The following is a 20,287-nucleotide window of genomic DNA, read 5'->3' as shown; positions in this document are numbered from 1 at the left end:
GTGATGCACAGAAAGGCTGGAGCCAGCCTCGAGCCTTCTCCACGAAGCCATTCGGTAGCGAGCCTTTGCAGCAAGCACCTACCGTGTATCACCCTGGTAAGAATAGACGTCACACGTTATTTTTAGCCAGACTGACCTGCGACCGCATGCTAAACACCTTCCAGTCACTACTGAGCCAGGCTGGATTGGGATCAGCAGCCTGCACAGCAAAACGCTCCCTACCCAGCTCACTGCCTGGACGGAAAGGATCACAGCAGGGACGATTTTCTCTGAAGCTCTGTAAAATAGTAAATCACTAACAATACATTTCCAGCGCAAATCTCGTGGGACATCCAGCCCCGTGGTGTTTTGTTTTTTTTTGTAAGCTTTTCTTTTACAGCTAAACAAGAGCTGCTGTGGGAATAACACACGAGATGCTACATCTTGATAATCACTACCTTTCTTTTTTTCCCTTTTGCTCAAGGAGAAAAAGCACAGGGGTTTCCTCCAAGGTGACCACAGCTGCCTTCCTGTTAGGGAGGACTGGCAGAAATATAACATCCAGCCTAACTGGAAGCAGGCCACATCCATCTGCAACTTCAGCCCGTCATTTGTAGGTGCCAGCTCCAGTTTGCAGTGCACGGAGGCAAAAGAAACGCTGAAGTTACTCCACGACGAACTTTCCACGTTGCCCTAGACCCAGTGCCAGCCAAACCAATCAGGCTAACTACCAGCGTAAAAAGAAATATTTATTTACTTAAAAGACAGGAGCTCGGAAAAAATCATCAGAACACTACAGGACTCAATGCAGTCATATGCTGGCTTCTGAAATATATCCTATTTACCTACTGCCAAAATGCTCCCAGTCCTCTACGAAACATGAGAGACGTGGTGCCTGTCCAAAAAATGCCTGATCTAAATGAAAAGTATCCCCGTTAATTGGATTAAAGATCTTTCAAACACTAGTATTTAGCGTTGACTTCTTCCCCTCGAGACAAAAATGCCTTTCACCCTAACTGGCAACTCTTTCCAGAAAAAAGTACGGTCACTGGAACATTGGAATTTGCAGCATTGCTGTTAACTTCGACATTACTCCTACCAGGAAAACATTGATCAAGACATTTTTGAGTTCTGCCTACAGCAGAAAGGTTTTTTCTTTCCTGATTCATGAGACTTGGTCTCTTTTGCACCGTTCTGACCTGCTGTTGTGTGAACAACTGCCACCGAAGATACGAAAAATACAGGAACTATCCGTGCAAACAAGCAACCAAAAGCAAGAAAACAACAAAGAGCATGTTCTAGAGGCCAAAGCAAGCTGGAAAATAATGGGATTGGTGGAATTGCCGAGTCCCTTCTGCAGAGGAGCAGCATCTAGCAACGTCTCAATAGCAGCAGTGCCCCAAAACCGTGACACAAAGTCCTTCAGTTAGCAGATGCAGGTGGATGATTTAAAAGCGTTATGTGCCACCATCGTGTATTTGAAAAGAGAAAATGAAAATCTCTTCTGATGCATTTAGAAGTTATTTTTTGTCCCATGTATTATTAGAAATTCCTGGCTTGGTGCAGTAAAAGGCAGCCCCTGCTGTGAGGACCTTACAGGTAAGTCACGCACAAGAAAGTCTCATCTTTACCTAGCAGAGGGGAGAGTGAGGTGCAAATGGAAAATCGTTTGCTAAAAGTTGTACAGAAAACTAGCAGAGCCAAGGGAAGGTCTGCCAAGGGATCTCCAGTCCTTCCCTCATAAAACAATTCTTCCTTCGCAGTTCACAAATTGATTGTATCTGGTGTCGTGGTCCTGCAAAATTGTCTCAATCGTAAGTTTTCTTTTACTTGCTACGCAAATGAATTGTCAGAAAATGGACTTGGCCTGAAGGCCCCCAGTGTCCAAAATAAGGATTAAACAAATGAGGGAACTAAAAGTTCCCTGAGACCTGACTTTGCCCTTGGGTAACTCACACATGACATGCTCCTGAGCGATAGATTCCAGTTCCGCTGCACAAAGGAGAAGGACTGAGATTTTACTCCCAGAAGCTGGAATCAGAAAAGATGGGACATGAGACCAGAAAACCAAATGTCTTGGTACTTACTTCTGAGTAAGTCAGCAACTAGAAAAAAGTCATGCCGCTCACTTAATGACTGAAGTTTTTATCAGAGGAGGGCAGTCTTTTGCAGAGAGTGACTAGCACTGCAACAACTATTTCCCTTCTTTGTGACTCCAATGACTTTCTAATTTTCTGATTCTAAAGAAGGCAACCAGAAGAAAGAACAGCCAGTCTAGTCTAGGAATTATAGGATACTGCAACTATCATCCAAAATTTAGGCTCCAAATTCGTTCCGTAACAGTAATTTGAATCCAGGACTCTTTGGACAAGGTTGGTATCTTCCACAGCACACTGCATACACTTGCACATCTGCATGCTAATTGCACGCTCTTGGCTGGCTCTTGGCTGGCCAGTCTGACCTGCAATATAGTAGATGACGATAATTTAAGGAAGTGGATTAACCCGAAATAAATAAATAAATACAATCACATTTTCCTCAACTAGATTTCTCCCACAGCTACAGGAAAACTAAGCCTCCCCACCCTTACCTCAGGCTCCAAAAATAAACCAAGCGCTATTTGGTTCTGAAGAGAATTTAAATGCATCCAAATAATCCCTTGGCATAGGCAGAGGAGCCATTCTGCCTTTTACACTTCTTGAAAATGCTGTCTAATACCTCTGCCTTGAAAAAAGGTTAAACTCAAATAACCACTCTTCAAGAAATTTTCCCATGTGTGCACAAAGAAAAGTGAACCAAGACCTCAGCAACACAGTGCGTTAGACAAGTAGAGGTTAATGTCGATTCGTCTCAATTGAAGCTGTAAACTTCAGCGTTGCTAGTTTTCCTTCCTCAGACACTTCTCAAGATTGAAAGGATAAACAAGACGTGAGCTTGTGGATAAAGGGAGAGAAAGAAGGCTAGGAGGGAGAAGTAAAGACTTTAGTACTAAGTTTGTGCTAAGGATTCTCTTTTCCCAACACAGAATACCAGAACACTACTCCTTAAACAGCTCCAAAGAACATTGGAAAGAAAAGATGCAAAGTTGTAGAAAAATCCATGCAGCAGTTTTCATTGCTGGGAGAGGAAATTTATTATTTTTTTTCCCCTAAGATACACCTTCCAAAGAAACCTCCAGTTTTATCCACTACTTTGGAGGTGTTATTTTCCGTCAGAGGGAAATGGCTGAGAGTTAATTCATGGGGTACAACACGAGGCTTACAAAGATGCTGGTAGTGAAAGGTTTCCAGGACTTTTGCTGCTCCTTGGTATCAAAGTTTCGAGCACTGTGAAAATCAAGGCTCCTTAGCGATCCCTGCGGCTTGTCAGCACTTCACAACCCTTGGCACATTCATTCCTTACAGCATTTTCTAGATGCTTAACAGAAAGGACAGGCTTGGCTCTGGCTTTGAACCCACCCAACTTTAAGCTAGAGTATTCTCAGGCCAATTGACAGCTGGAGCTTCTTGATTTACAGCTCACACACAAGGCAGAAGTCTTGAGGATCTGTTTTCACTGGAATTCTTCTTAACAGAGTTCTGGATATTGAAGCCAAATTCACGTTAGAGAGGCTAAGTCTTAAATTCCTTGAAACAATTACAGTTAATTTAATCATGCCATTGTTTAAAGAAAATTAAATGTAAATATTTTGATCTTCACAATAAAATCATTAAAGGGAATAATAAGAATTGTGGTCAAACAAAATCTATGGAGAAAAACAATGCAAGGAAATTAATTCAACTGATTTTGAAGATTGTTGGTGTGTCACAGACAATGCAGAGCTTTATTTCTTGTTATACATTCAAGATCTGTTTTGAGATTTGGAGAAGCAGGTGGGATTTGAGAGAGACATATCCCTTCCACGAGCTTGAGCTACAACCCCAAACCCTCTGAAGTTATCCCAAATTACTTCTCAGCTGAAATGCATATGCTTGCTCAAACTTTACATTATGTAGTCATTATTAATGTTTTCTTTCTGTTCAACCTTGAGCTAGTGAGACAACAGGGCGAGTAACCATGTCAGAGCAGCTGGACAGACACCTATGGACGGCTTGGTTTTAGGTCAACTGCTGCAAGCAAAGCTCAGATTTATTCCTAAGGAGCAAACTGGTCAGAGGGAACACCTCGTCAGTACACCACCAAGTAAATGATCAGTAATAATCAAAACCAGTGACAAAAGGCTTTTTTTTTTTTGTAAATAGAACAGCAGGAGCTGTTTAGGGTGAATTTATTTACCAGGATTTGTCTTCTCAAGCTGGTACCATCTGTAAAATGCCCTTTTCTTTTGTTCACTCAGGTCCGACCCCTGCTGCAACAGCCAATGGGAGATCCGGCTCTGACTGATACCTGGAGGAAACAGAAACACAAAGAGGAAGAGAAAACTTGGTCTTTTAAAAATATTTAAAGTGGTTTATATACCGACAAAAGGTGTTGTCTTACAAAGCCTAGAAACTCAATGTTAATGGCTCAATCACAGAAAAAGTAGAGTTCAAGCTTCTTCCCCCATCCCTAACTGCTTCAACTGCTCCCTGTTGCTATTTTCAGCCCCACTCAGGATTCACCCCGGGCTCAGCACAATCAGCCTCCAGGCAAGTAGGGCACAAATTGGGAAGCCGAATCTGCTGACAACTGAATTGGCCAATTCTCAACCACAGCTTCCCTGGTTCAAAAAGTTCTTCATCTGCGAACTGGGAACAAGTCCCTTACCCACTATATTATACACAGGGAATGATCCGTGGGAGATTTTTATCATTCGGTGCTAGAATAAGGAGGGAGATAAATGCAGAAACGGTTTATGTGATATGGATCAAATCACCCCAGAAATGCAGCAAGGCAGCTAGCAGCTGCTGTAACAACAGCCAGGAAACAAAACAGAAAGGGCAGCCGCCCGTCAGCAAGGCAAAGCAGGATTCAAACCCTACATATCCAGGCAGGATTAGGGACAAAAAGTTCCAGAATTTTTAAAATAAGACTTCTAAGAAAATAGTTAGAGGGGGAAGAAACCTAGAAGTTAACGCCACTGTTTCCAAAGCATGCCACCAAATGAAAGATCAATGCAGAAAGGGAAATGTAGTGATCAGGAGAGGAACCAAATAAAGCAAGAGGTTTAAAGGTGCACTAGGAGGGGAACTGTATGTTCATTTGAAAATTATTTGCTGAATAACTGCAGCTATATCCCAGGCAGTAGGGCTCCCTGTGCTTCCACCAGGCTCTTCAGCTCTCAGGAAGGGTTAACAACATCTAAACTCTCCGGAGAATTCAACTTTTAGGAGGTGCTCTGAGTAACAATATATTGCTGAGCACCACCTGTGCCGACACCTGCTTGGTGCTAGCACTAAGGCAAGTAGAAGGCTGCTTTTCAGGCAGAAATCAAACCGCCTCTCCCCTCCTGAGATGCGCCAAGGTTTTATTAATCATAATATGATTATGAGATCTTTCTCATAATCATATTTAACTCATGAAAAACAACCCCCTGTAGCTTTACCGCTTCTAATAAAGGGTTTTTACTATGCTTTCTTTGCACTGAACACAGAATTTAGTTAACGTGAGAATGATTTAACTCAAACCTCAGGTGCCGTATTCATGTGGGTTTACTCCAACCAGATTTCCAGAATCACGGGGCTTTATGCTCTTAACTGCTCTTTGTTACAGAGAATCCCAGAGCCTGTGAAGTTTTAATTGTCCCGTGGAAAAGGGATAGGTGTGTTTTGAGTACAGAAGCTGACTGCTGTTCAGCAGAACTCTGCCCACGAACATACCCTGGTTTGGTTTGGTTTCCTGTACATCTAGCGATGGTCTCAGCGCCTGTTGCCAGAGATGGTCTTTGGCTGATGTATGAAGGAGTTCAGAAACAACAGGGGCTGGTTATCCCCTGGGCCCATTCCGGGACAGATAATTGGGTTTGTACTACTATGGAAGTGGAATTAACCAGCCAAATACAAACTTTAGATTCTGACAATTTAAATCACGTAATACCAAATATATATACAAAATATATTCCAAATATATATATACCTAATACATACCAATATATATTCCAAATATATATACACTAATACCAAACATAAATCAATATCAGTTGATAAAACTGTCTGGCCCAAACTGAGGTGCCACTCTGAAAAATTCACTCTTGAAATCATGCAATCCAGATACCTGATTGTCAGGAAAAGGACTAAGTTTTGTAAATTTGCAGCTTCCCACCTACTGTTACGATTTTTAAAAGCCATGTCTTTAATACAGGGCTATGGGACACAAATAGTTGTGTCTCACTGCTTTCAGATGCAGGGCTCCTATTAATCAATGGGTTCCAGCACCACTAATTTACTTGTTTGCTACGGTCCACTTACACTTATTGCAGTGAAGTAGTGTTCGTTGAGTGTTTGGATAACAACAGAAGATACAAATGCAAAGCATAATTAGATAAAAATTATAAATAGAGATTAAGTATCTTCAACAAGAGTGGAAGAGTGGAAAACTCAAATTCTGCCCAGGAAGCTGCTTGATACTGTCACGAAGCGGTACGGATGTTAGCCACGTCAGGCAATGTGCTGGAGACACAGCAAAGGAGCAGGAGCTCGAAGATTCACGCTGAGAACTGCCCTGTGTACTGCCACGTCCACGTTGGACTCCTCGAGAGCCTTCTCAGTTTACAAAATAACTTCTGCAAAATGGAGCGCTGCTACAGGACACGAGATGAACAGATGCAAAGATTGCAAAGACTGATAAATTCTCATTACATTCCTACTTTATTACAGTATCTCCTGGGCAGCACTGCAGTCCGTAACACTTTCTGCATTAGTAAAAAGCCCAAAGCCAGTTCTGCTCTTTGGCATAGAAATGCTACAAACCCAGCAGCACTGCGTGAGATATGGCTTAGGCAGCTGACCTTACTCTTGTTCATAGGGATGCAGACCTCCAGAAGCCCCCTCACATCACATTTTCTATCACTCCATCCTGGTTTTTATTAGTCTCTTCCCCTCTCTCACAGACAGAGTGAAAGCTGAGCTTCTTAAAGGTGTTCTCTACCTATGCCACTCTTCTTTTTAAGACAAAATATTTGTCATTTGCTCATCTGGAGCCTCAATTTAGAGGATCCGTACAATCCAAGGGTGATGATTCAAGGTCATGTGCAAAGTCAGCAGCAGAAGGACGGATCCAAAGTCTCCTAGATCCCAGCACAGAGTCTTAATCACAAACCCACCCTTCACCCCTTTCAATAAAAATCCCACAGATCATCATGTTAGAGTTTCTTGCATCTCACGTGGATTTTGTACAGTTGACTCACAGGGACAATGACTAGTCCTACCACCAGTGCCATCCTGTCACATAGGCTGTAATCATGCTACTTTAGAAAATTGCACTGGCAGGAAAAAAGAAATCATCCTGCTGCCAGAAGCAGATTAATGAAAGAAGATCTCTGGAGTACTGAAAATCCAGCTGCCTGTAGGAAATTCACCCTCCAACTGAACTACGGACCTCAAGGAAGTCTGACGTCCTCTGGGCTCAGGATCAGCAGGAACACGTTGCAATGAGCACCACTAGCTCGCTCACTGAAAATACCCAAGAAAGAAGTGGTAATCACAAAGGATTGTATTAAATCAAAATGCTGACTTCTGTCACATGTCACTCCTTCCCATAGCAGGTTACAATTTGTAATTTACAATTACTATTCGCAATTATAAACAAAACGGAGATGACAGTACAAGTACACTTTCTCCTAACTAAATTATATGGGGAAGAATTTTCCCTCCCATATACATAAAAGAAATGGCAAAATGCATCATCAAGGGAAGGCAACTGGTATCTACAGTACAAATCTGCTCAGACACCTCAAACCTGCCATTCATCAAGTCTCTGGTAACTGGTTTTCACCTTCACATATAGATTTTTTCAGTGACTCTGTTTTGCATTTCTTTAATGTTTCTTTCAGGAGAGATTTTCAGAAGCACCTGGAACGCATCAGATTTGGAGAAGAAATAACTGACAGTGTCTTAATTCTTCAGTTTGTAAGCAAAGTCCTAGAATCATATAATACGTGCTTGCAAAGGACATCTATCAATTTAGGAGATTAGCAAATGCTTGTTTACAGAAAACCTGCAAAGATCAAAATCATATAAAAACAAATCTTTCCCTCTGTTTTCATGAATATTAAAAAAAGGAAATGTTGGTTGGTTTGGTTTTTTTTTTTTTTACATCTAATTTCTCACCACGTCTGATCATCGGTAATTCAGTAATCTTCTTTTCACAGTTCAACTATTTACATCTCACTTGGTCTGTATTTGTATTTGCTGAGCACCCCTGTGTGTAGGTTCCAAACCTTCAGGGATTTTATTGATGTTACAGCACTGCTTTGAGGCTGCCCTCCACCGCACGAGATGCTCTGTGTGTTTAGCATAATATAAAGCTAAGTCCTGAAGATCTCATATCAATTAAGACAGAGACAGAAGGACAAGCCTGAACTGTACAAGCAGACTAACAGGGAAGGTTAGCAGAGCTGCACACTGAAGAGTTCCATTATGTATTTTTTCTGAAAAATGACCTCTGCATTTTATTATTCTTATTCTTTTATTGTTATTATTATTATTTTCTTTACACACAATAGGTTAGTGCCATAAAAACTATGCTGAGAATTGAGAAATCTGAATAAAAATTCCTGCTCTACCACAGACTGCTTTCATTGTGACCTCAAGAAAACATGTTTTTTTCGTTCCTTTGCTCCCTATGTGTAAAAAATGGAAAAGGCAACACTTCCAAACCTTGCAGAGGCATCATCCATCAAAGCTTTTAGCTTGGCTGCAAAGGGCTCATCTCTGAATACTCCTCCCTCTCTCCTTTACTGTAGTACATAGCAGAAAGATGTTAGTATCAGAAAACATTTCCCCCACCCTCCTTCTACACCTGGAGCCTAAATCAAGAGCCAGCATCGCCTAACAAGGACGCATTTATCTCTTTAACCTTCGACTTCTGACCATAGCTTAGTTGGCGCCCAGAAACAATTCTGGCGACAACTAAAGCAAATCGCACTGCACGACTTCAAATTATTGTTTGTCAAAATTTGGCATCTCACCTGCCCCACGTAGGGCTAAATAGCTACCCCCAAGTAAGCTGCAGCTATGGTAAAAGGAGCTTCAAACAACAAGATAGGAAATTCAGCAGGAACTATTATTAGCTCCTGTTTATACTGTCATTTTTCTTATCAGTAGGAGATTATTTATACAGAGCCCAACCCAAGTGCTTCTTGTTTATCTTATTACAGACACCATTAAAAAAGTTTCTATAAAAAGCAGCTCCCGTATTTAGGACCAGCACTAATAAGTGTTATGCTAGGTTTTTGCTTCTTATCAATCATTTCTTTATTTCCAAGTCACCATTTAATATTCTGTTACTATTTTCCAGTCTGCTCTCTTCTCTCAGTACACAAGGCAGCTCTGTAGAATGTCTTCCAGGTTTAATTTTCCATGTCAGATTCATTATCTAAATGACTTTAAAAGTTTCTGGTAATTTTATAAAGACTAAGAGAGCCTAAAAAATTGTTCTACTGCAACAGCTGACTTTAACCTTCAGCTCCGTGTCCCTCTCTTGCATATCCTTGACCTCCACCACTTCCCACCCACTTTCACTGCAGCACAGGAAAAACAAAAGGAAAAGCAGTTTACAGTTGCAGAGGCTGTAAATGCAGGCCTGTTCGGTGTACTTTGTAGGACTGGGGTTGATATTCCGTGAGTGCACTGCAATATTAGAATTTAGAAAAAGAAGAAAGATAGTTTCGAATGAAATCTTAAGTGCCTTGAAGAATTAACAAAATTAGGTAAAATGGAAGTTTCCAGTTGCAGAAGTTCCCGTGGAAGTTCCTGCACCAAGGACAGAAAGATGACAAGATACAGAATGGGGACAAATATGACTGTAAGCACAAAGGATGCAGTACTCTGTGATGAGCTAATCCAAGACCTGCAATTTGAAGACATCCAAATACATTTTTTACCTAATGTTCATCACTTTTACGTCCAATTCAGCCAACTGCAAACCCAGCAATAATTAAGATTAGGAAGTTTTAGGTTCCTAGCTAAAGGTCTAAGATCATTCTGGTTCAGATACACTTTTACTCCTTTCCTCTCTCCATGCCATTCTCCCATTTACATACTCAAGCAGAATTTTTAAAGTAGCATAGAAACAGGTAGAGACTGAAAGGAGAAAGTTCACAGCATGGGTAGCCAAGTCAAACAACTCTCCTCCTGGACAGAGCCAGCCATACATTTTTCATTTCATTTGTTTCTTGCTCCTCTTCCCAGGGCAGAAGAGATGAATGGTAAAAGCTGAGCTTGTATAATATTCTGCATTTTATTTCAAGTGCTAAAGAAATTATTTCCAGCTGATGGAGGGTGGCAACCAGGGGTTGGGCAAGTCAAATACACCCAACATCTGACATCCAGCCTCCAGAAACAGCTTGCTGTTTGGATTTAAACAAATGGTGGTGAAGGATGCCTGGAGCTGGAGAGGAGTGAGAGCATCGTGACCTACATACTGCTACGCCACCACCGGGCTGTAAGCACAGCAGGCTCTCTGGGTGATCTGGCTGATCTGTTCCTGCAGAATTGCCTCCTTTCATATGCTTTCACAGCCCCTTCACCGACCGGAACAGGGTTCCACCTTGGTGTGTAATGCAGTGAAGAGGACCCCGAGACACAGATCACTGGAAGCTGAGCAGTAATCTGGAGAGATACCACTTCACACCTTTCCTATGCCATCTGTTAGTGACCACTCTCTGAATTTTATTTATCTATTTTTCTCTTGTTTAATGAATGATTTACAGAACATCTTTACCTGGAAGCCTGTAAATACTGAGATGGTAACATCTGGGATCATATATTCTGAATGGGGAGGGGTGATGGACATACCTGAAGAACACACAAATCAGCTAGCATTCATCAGGTCTAAGACAAGTCTGGGAGTGAGAGCCCTGGGATACATGCCTTCTGCTCTGGGCCTCTGTCCTGAAATATTTTCAGTCACTCTTCACTGTACTGTGCCTTTGAAAGGAAGCTGACGTTTCCCCCGGTAAAGCATGCCCTTTAACCTGGTCCCTTCAATCTCCTTGAGATTTACTACAGCCATAATTATGTATTTAATAGTGTCGCTTAAGTGCTACCCATCTGCATACACAAGGCTAAGGGTTACATTTAAAATGAATCAGCTCCCGTAGACCTTCCCCCAGCAAATACATGGAGGATAACTGTTCAACTGCAACGGGTAGCTGGGGGAAGACTCATGCAACACCGTATAGCACAAGCCTTGCAGCTACCTTTGCTTGAGAAAGTGCGTCAGGCGCAAAATATCACTTCATTTTCGTATCTGAAAGGTCCACGGAAACACTACGGGGTTAGCTGCAAAAGGACGTAGCCATTTAACCTGTAGAGCTACCAGGCTTCCCATTGATTTGCCCAGAAAACAAGGTAATATTGTAGTGCCATTAGTTCGGTCTTCGTTCCGTCCCACTGCCAGAGACATGTAGTAATATTTTCTCTGACCACCATGTGCATGTGTCCTGGTCTCACCCCTACGTAACACATTAGGGTTGAGTGGGTTGGGTGTGAGACTTAGTCACCTGTATATGAAGAGGATGGTGCCACTGCAGTGGTGCACCTCGAGTACTGTGTTCAGCTTTGGGCCCCTCACTGTAAGAAGGACATCGAAGCCCTGAAGGGTGTCCAGAGAATTTTCAGAATCAGTCTTTGAGTCAGACGTTTTTCTGTTGTCTGCCCTCATAAAAAGCTACGCAGTGGTTAATTTAGATGTGAGACATTTCAGGACCATATTTAAGCAAGAACTGCACATTAAGTAAGGGATTGACCCACAAACTGCCAAAATGTCACAGTTCAGGTCCAATTCAAGCAAGTAGACTTAGCATTAAATTTTTGAAGTACTAGTGCTAACACCTGATAAGGCTAATAACATTCCTTAGAGTAATACAAAATGTTAATCTCATGATTTTACAGATGAAACTGAAAACAGGAAAGGACAAGTAATTTGCCCAAGACCACAGATGTGGAAGAAATTCCTGGCTCCACGGCTCAAGCACCCGTTTCTGCCTGCCTACCTCAACTGCTAGCACACACAGCGTCTGCAAACCCAGATCTCCCAGACAGATGGGTTCTCATGACATTTCAAACACTGGAAATATCAAAAAAGAACAACTTCCCTCCTGTTGGTTTGGCATTCCTAGTCATTGAGGATTCTTAAAAAGGATCTATTCCAAGGTCTTTATTCAAGCTTGGTTTTAAAAAGGAATAGATGTTATAACTATAATATGGGATTGAGCTATTTATTTTTATCATCGAGTCTTCAACTAAGTACGCTGCTAGCTACACTGGTCTGGACAAGCAGAATACACCTGTAAAGGAGGACTAACAGTGCCCCATGGAGCAGCAGCAGGATTAGTGTTTGTAAAGAGCTCTGGAAATATACCAAAGGAGTCAATGGTATCACTGCAGTTTGCTCACTTGTCCTGAATGTGAAAGAGAGAAGGTACAAGGTAGAGGGTAAAAAAGAACTGCTTCTCCTTCTATGTAAAAATCTACCAAAATGGTCATCCCCCTCAGCCTCACATCTGATTTTCACTAACCGTGACTCAAAGACGAGCAACTGAAAAAACTTTAAAACTATCACAGACAGCTGGATGTAGTGATACCAGCTTTAGCTGTGTCTCCAGACTTTTTATATGCATTTTACAATATGAATATGTATTATATACACCTCCATCCACAGAGATGTAGATATGTATCTATTTGCAACAAATAACTTAATAATTAAGGAAAAAGGTTTCAGTTTAAGATAAAAACTTTGGGCTTATTATAATGCTGTAAAATAAAATCTGCTAGCATAAGCCACAAGAAAAAAAAAGAGAAAAGAACAAGTGATTCACTGGGGAAGTTCCATGATGTGCGGGACAATGGGTCTTAAATCAAAGGCATACATTATCATGACTAAGCTGACAGATCTGCACTGCAATGCAGAAAGCCAAGCAATATTCCAGCATCTGCACCATGCACACATAGGCAGTTAGACACAGTTTCCCAAAATGAAGAAAGGACTCCTGAGCTCTTACCTGTTACCTGTGCAACAACTGCTTGGGAAATTCTCCGATTGGCTAGGAAGGCTTTGATTTCCTCCTTTATCACACTGCTGTCCCTCCTACCAAAACAAACAAAAAAAAAACAAAAGAGCACAAAAAAAGACAGACAGACCAAAGTGCACTTTGAAGATGCAAAATGGCTTTATTTCCTTTATTTAGGGGATGAGGAGTGGGGAAGGCAGGCATTAAATAGGCAAAGTGCCTCACCAGTGGACACTTCTTTTAACAAGTGTCACGTTTGAGCAAAGTACCCTAGCAGGAGAATAGATGACTCATGTCCTATATAATTCATATTAGGTGCAGGGCTGCCATATGGAATGTACAAAGTTTCATTACACAGGGATGAATAAATCTCTCATACCAGCATAAAAAACTCAGTCATAAAAATGAGGCACAAAAATAAAAAATAAAGGATAGCAGGGTCTGCATGGTTAGCTACACAAATGAATACACATACACAAACCTTCTCCAGCCTTTCAAGGAAAAGACCCAGAGGAGAAAGATATTGCAACCTCTATCCCCCATCCCTACCTCCCTAGTCCACAGCTTGCACTGAATGAACAAGCACCAGTTATTAAAGCCTTTGTAAGATTTTTAAAAGGAGCACAAAGATAGTTCAGAAGGGACTGTGCTAAAAGGGAAATAATCTGGCAATTGCATAGGGACTGTGATATACAGCAAATTTTAATTGTGGAAGGCACATACTTTTCCCTCCCGCTTCCTCCCTTCTTCCCTGAAAGGTGCAGACAATTAAAGTAACTTTATTAAGCTTTATTATTTGGTGATCTCCCTTCCCCTCCTCCCCTCCTGCCCCAGCAGATTCCAAGGCAGATTTAGGCTTGTAAAAAGCAAAATAAATGCTATGTTGGGGGGTTCATTTTTACTTCTGAACCCAACACTCATCCTCCATAGGTCTGAAAAGAAAAGAGGTTTCAGTTTAAATAAACACTTGAGACTTACTTCATAGGAACCCAAAACTCAAAGGAATAATTAAACCCTCAGCAATGGGAACTTCTGCAAACTGCTATACTTGCCATCTTCCTGTATTATTCCATTATCCTGAAGTTGACAGGGAACAAGGTTGATGGGCTTTTCTTGCTGCTCATCTCTAATCCTCTCCCCTGAAAACACACCTTTACCCTAAATCTCCAAACATATTTATATCTGGGAGATTATGGACCCTAGTTATCCCATAAGTATTTTATAAATGTTGCAGTTTCAGGGGAAAAGCAAAAAAACAAGAACAACAACAAAAAACAACCTCCCCAAAAAAACAACAACAACATTCCAACATTATAATCCAAATAGTTTTGAGACATTTGGTCTTTTCCTATATTTCTTTTTGCTACTGAGCCCATCAACTCCATCTTTCACTGCAGTGGAACAGCCACTCCTTTAACCTTTGCTATAATGCAAAGGAAGTGGCTAGAAGTAAAGGAAGGTCAGTCTGGAAAAAAATAAAACTAGCTCTCACTAAAGACTTCTGCTTCTTTTTTTTTTTTATTATTTTTATTTTCCTGCACCAATCTGCAGACTGTGCAAATCCAAGAGGGAGTCAGACCCTGACACAAACTCTAAACAGATAACATACATGCACTGCAGATCACAGCGGAAATCATTAACCAAGCAGCTTCCCTACTACATATGGAAGGAAATTCAACTGGTACGAATTATGGGAGGAAGACTCATGTGAATTGAGACTCAGAAGTCTTCTGAATAAGAGTAGGGTGGAAATTTAGTGAGCTAGTGTGAATTTTAATCTTTGGTACAGCATGGGAAAAAGCATTTCAACAGGAAAACAGCTTCTGGTACATCTGTGTGTGGCCAGGGATTGTCTACACAAGACTAAGAGGCAGATGAGGGGTACTGAGATAGTGACCTTAAGGGAACCAGCAGGGGAATAGCTGTCTAAAGTTCTCCTGGTAATACCTATCAGTACTAGAGGAATCCTCCAACACGCTGACTTCTTCTGAGGCACTTCTTACTCTGCCTTTCCAACCTCTTTACAAAGACTTCTACTAACCTCATCAGTTCTTCCACTTTGTCATCAATGTCCAAGTCCTCTTCAGAAGCTTCAAAACTGTACGACCTTTGAGCCAAGCTGTTTGCAAGCGGGTAGCGGGTAGGTGACATCTTCCCGTTGAATGCAGACAACCTCTCGTTACTCTCCCTCCCATTCTGATTAGTAGTGCAAGGCTGTGGGGAGGTGTCGTAACTGTTGCTCGGTGATGGGGACATCCCAGAATGCTGGGTCTGTGTTGAAGCTGTGGCTGTAGAGGAAGATGCTGGGACATTGTTGGTGCTGTTGCTGTAGGAACCGCCTCCATAGCTAGACCTTCTTCCAAATTTGTCACTATGCTCTTGATCAAGACGATCCAAGGTTTCCAGCGCGTGAAGGATTTCATGTCTGGTCATTCCTGTACGTCTCAGGCGCTGAAGCAGGTCTATCTGCTCTATGGTAAATCTTGGTTCGTCTGTGTAGTGAGACATGGTTTCCAGCAGACTGAAAACAAGGTGAAATGCAAAAGCAAATATTTCAGTTCAACAGTTTGCTGTGGTACACGGTTAAGTACCTTACTTACAGGAAAGCCCAACTCTGGTCTGACATTAAGCCATGCATCTCCAACCAAGCTCAGCATGAAGCCTCCCATGACTGCTAGCCTCGCTACTTAGCAGAAAGGTTTATTTCTTCAAAGTTTTCAAACAGCATTTCTCTTTCCTGCTAGTATTCCTTCCACCTTCTCCACTAAACCAGCAGTTACTACTCATCTGCTTTCGATAAACCTGTTACAGAGAGGCAGTGGCTGGTCAGTAATTAAGGCTGCAACTAGATTTCAGACCAAATTGTGCTTGTTGCTTACTATCCAAACAGAAATCTCACATTCCCAAACTGACCAGCTAGGTCCAAGGCCAGAGGTGAAGTTTTTGTGGAGAAATTTTAACTAGTTATAACATGAGATTTATGAATCACAACTCTTTTGAATGTGAAGTACAAAGAGTTCCAGTTGCCCTAACTTTTTGTTGCTACCTTGAAAAAAGAAGATAAAAACATGCCTAGCGGAAATTCTAGTGGCCTGTAGGACCAAAGTTGATTTGACTGAAGTCCGATTTCTGAAGTTAGAAACTTTTGAACCTGGAATGTTGTCACAGATCGCCTGCCCTAAGAAGGAAAGTGCAGCACATCCAATTACTACTGAGCTTTCATTTAAAGAAATAAAGTCTGCTGCTTTTTTCCCTCCAAAGGCAGGCTTTTTGTGTAACTCCATCAACATGGTGGCTCATCAAAAGATTTTTTTAACTCCTAAACTTCCCAAGGTATCAGAACAACGAACATCCTACGACTTTGCTGCAGAGCCCAGAAACGGACCTGAAAAAAAGCACGACGTGCTCCTTTGATCTCTTTTCCTTCCTAAATCTCCTCACAACAGAGCCAAATGGCATACAAATGACGAGATCACCTTCAGAACTCAAGATCTGGAGAAGGGACAGCAGACGGAGGGCAGACGGACCTTGGCAAAGAGATCAGGGCACTCTCCAGCCTTTCTGTGAATCTCCTTAAGAGCCAAGGGTTTATTACGGTTCCTGCAGGAGAGCAGGGTGAAGAAATCAAACTCCAGGAGACAATGACAGAGCTAATGCAGAATCCTTACAAGCAAGAGCAGACAAAGAGCAGCCTTGGGGAAGTCAAGCAAGAAATCCAGGGACCGTGGAAAACCACAAGAAGGAAAACGGCTCTCATGACTGTACTAGGCCTTCCAGGAACAGGGTCACCTGCCTCTCTCCACAGATTTTGAAGATTTCTCCTCTTTTCCAGCTCAGCACTAGCACATGGGAAGACCCCAATGGCCTCCATGGAGTGAGAAGCCTTTTTCAATCGCTGCACTTACTGTTCTTTCAGATAAGCACATCACAAAAAGCCAAATTTTGGGGGTGTAGCAACAGGATCTATTCAAGGTAGCAACATCTCACAACACCAGAAGCCACAAGTATGGTGTTTCGGTGCAGCCACCCAGTTTTTAAGGGTAGTCCTGTAGCATGTATGTGCCCGGATGGCCTCAGGGCTGAAGAACAGCCCTGAGAAGTGGTTTGCTTAGGAGAGCTGTAGCTAGACAGTAGCAATGTGAACGTGGTGCTACAACACCAGGATGCACGCATCCATGAAAATAGCATTTGCAGCCTGGAAAGTCCAAAAATGATAAGAAGCTCTTATCTTTGGCCACTTACAGCTAGCACTGAGTCCCTTTTATTGTTTTAGCATTAGAAATGTGTACGTAGGAAAAGGAAGCAGGAGGACAATACAAGGGGATGACTCCCATCCAAGAAAATGACCATCTGTGAAGACAGACGGACTACAGCCATTTGAGTGCTTCGTTCCAACAGGAATGTGCTGTCCTTCGGGACAATCAATTACTGAAAACGTACGAGCCATTTTCAATTTTAAAAGACAAGCACCCAGATTATTCCGCTAAAACGAGGGCACGGTAGCCAACACAGCAGTGTTCGAGCAACTGACTGGAATCGTAACAACTGAAATTTGGAAGTTGAACCTCAGGCTGAGACACTGAGAGCTTGACAAGGAGCACTTGTAAACAGACACCATGTGCTGGGTTTGGCCTCTGGGTCTGGGGAGGCTCAACCCTTTTATCCAGCTTTGCGAGAAGTGCCACGCTGACTTACTGACTCACATCACTAACCCCTTTACAGCCTGAAAGTCCCCCCCATCAGCTCCAAGCAGCATACTTTTCAAATAGAAAAATCTCTTTTTAAATGTCTGGACTCAAGATTGTTTTCACTAGATATGCCGGCTCACCTTTCCTTTGAGATAAACCCACATTTGCCATCTTTTTTACCTGTCTTTCTAATGTTACAATTTCCTGAATTATTTATCTGTCAACACCAAGTTTCATGTCCTCAAGAGTTTCATGTCCCCAAGTACTTTGTTGAACTGAAGGATTTAGTGAACCACTACATTCACGCAGAATTACCTCTAATAAAAATTCCTACTTTACTGACTCTTCAAGTTTTAATACCAAAATATACTTCGGATTACCTAGTTTAATTTAATCTCCAGTTTGTCACAGACCTAGCAACCCAAAACTTTTGTCCTTTTAGTCTTGTGAACTGAAAAACTTGCATCTGACAAAAGGGTGACTTTCCAGATGGTTTCAAAAATGCCACACAATGTCAAGAACCTAATGTTTCCTGCAGCGGTTTGCTGACATGGGGCAGAAATTCCCTTTAGGATCAGGGTGTGATCCCATCCTTAATTTGTCTAAAATGTCAGGGCTCAGCTTCTAGATTTGTGTTCTTGAGCCCAATTAAAGTATCCTTTAGTACTACTGAATTAAACCTCATGAACTCCAGTGTTCTCATATGCAAGACAAATAAATGGTTGACTTTCTGTGATACATGGCATTATGTAGGAAAGTGATCTGGCCTCCACTTTGTCCCACGTTGATGCAGCAGGGATCTAATGTGCATGTGCAGTGATTTCAAATGCACAAGGATGTAAGGGTTGCTGGACAAGGCCATGAGAACAAGATATTCAGCGACCTCCAACTCGTGGCCCATGGAGTCCTGTTAATCTGTGAACTGCTTCTACAAGGCCCACAGAAAGCAACTGAAGAACGGTAACCCTACTGTTGGATTAAATCCATCATACTGTGGTCAACGCAACTACTGGAAAAAACATTGGCAATTTGAAAAAAACAAAACCAAAGCCAATGAGTCCACCAGTCAGTCTGCCCGTGCAAGTTATTCTTCCAGCCCTCTAACCTTTCTAGAAGACTTCGACCCCATACAACTTTTCAACGTTTCAAAAGAAGGTATGAACACCAAAATCATATACAGAATCTCACTGCTGCTCTCACCGATGTCATGTACAGAGGTAAAAACTCCCTTGCTTATAGTTACATGCACAGCATATATTGCATCTGACCTACTTCTTACTGGTCTTATGTCATTCACGTTTTCATGTTCTGCTCTACACAACCATAACATCTAGAAACAGTGCTTCTGAGACAGTTTTGTGTGTTGAAAATAACTGCAGGAATTGGGAATTTTCCATTAAAAACCTAAAGCAAATATTGCAAAACTTGGTATTATTGAAAATGTTCCAACGCTGCCAACTACCTACCATTTTTTTAACGAATAACCCCACTAACATTATTTAGAACGGTTATTCTAACAAGGCTTCAGTTATTTTCCATTTTCAAAATATTTTAATAAACTTATCCTGTTTAAAGATCAATTTACAAAGCAGTTAAGTAAATCAACCATTTTAGAACCATCTTAATTTCATTCATCTCATTAATTAATGGATATTCTCTACTACTTCCTCTCTCCCCACCGTTATTGCTATAAGAGCCTCTTATCCTCCTGAACTCCTCTGGCTAGCTATAATCCAATTTGCTTTCCCCCCTCTTTTTCCTTGGGAAAAAACCTTCAAATGCAAAAGCAACAAGAAGCAAAATAAGATAGGGACAAGTAGAACGATTGGGGGTGTGCAAGAGAAAAATCAAGGCAACAGAAATTGTTCCTGGGAACAAGACTGGAACAGGCAGCTCTGCTGTGATCAAACTTCAGCAAACTTTGCTGCTGACGTGGCAAAATATCCTCAAAACTAGCAGATCTTGGTTCACCAAAGCTCCCACCAGTCATGATGGGGAAATGGATGAAAAAAGTGTCAACCAGGGGAGAATCGACATGCATTTGTCTCCCTGAAATTTTGAAAGCAAGACTTCCGTAAAGTACTAATTAAACGCAAAACTAAAATTGACCAATTTTGCAACAACTGAATCTGGGTCTTAAAATGGATCAAGCTTACTTAGATCCTGATAGGAAAAAAAAAGTAGTTTAAAATATCAAACTTATTTACATTTCTTACATTAAGTTAGCCGTCATGCCCCATGTAAGATGGCCCAATTCCACCTGGTATCTATAAAGCATTAAAACTTCATGCTTATCTTTTGTGCCTCATCCCAGAGGAACCTGAGGGGCCTAAACACCAGAGTGAAGGGAGACCTAAAGGAGATAAATTTTAAAAAAAATCCACTTTTCTCACCTCCAAATCCACAGAAATAAAATATCCTGCTGGTCCCAACCAGTAAGATGCGGCATCAATCATTTCTACTTTTAACA

General features: G+C 41.6%; 1 protein-coding gene across 21 annotated transcripts in view; it reads right to left on the bottom strand.

Moving 5' to 3' along the window:
* Positions 1-20,287, bottom strand: part of HMBOX1 (homeobox containing 1) — a 107,722-nt gene that overhangs the window by 37,347 nt on the left and 50,088 nt on the right. For all 21 annotated transcript variants that reach the window (XM_040550547.1, XM_040550562.1, XM_040550552.1 and 18 more), the window contains 3 exons: positions 15,171-15,650; positions 13,121-13,206; positions 4,255-4,365 (listed from right to left, as the gene is read on the bottom strand). In XM_040550547.1, coding sequence (XP_040406481.1) covers positions 4,255-4,365; positions 13,121-13,206; positions 15,171-15,650 — 677 coding nt within the window. The remainder of the gene's footprint in view (positions 1-4,254; positions 4,366-13,120; positions 13,207-15,170; positions 15,651-20,287) is intronic.

The sequence above is a fragment of the Cygnus olor genome, chromosome 3 (assembly GCF_009769625.2).
Source record: "Cygnus olor isolate bCygOlo1 chromosome 3, bCygOlo1.pri.v2, whole genome shotgun sequence".
Classification (NCBI taxonomy): Eukaryota; Metazoa; Chordata; class Aves; order Anseriformes; family Anatidae; genus Cygnus; species Cygnus olor.
The sequence above is the reverse complement of the archived record's forward strand: the minus strand, read 5'-3'. Positions and strand labels throughout refer to the sequence as shown.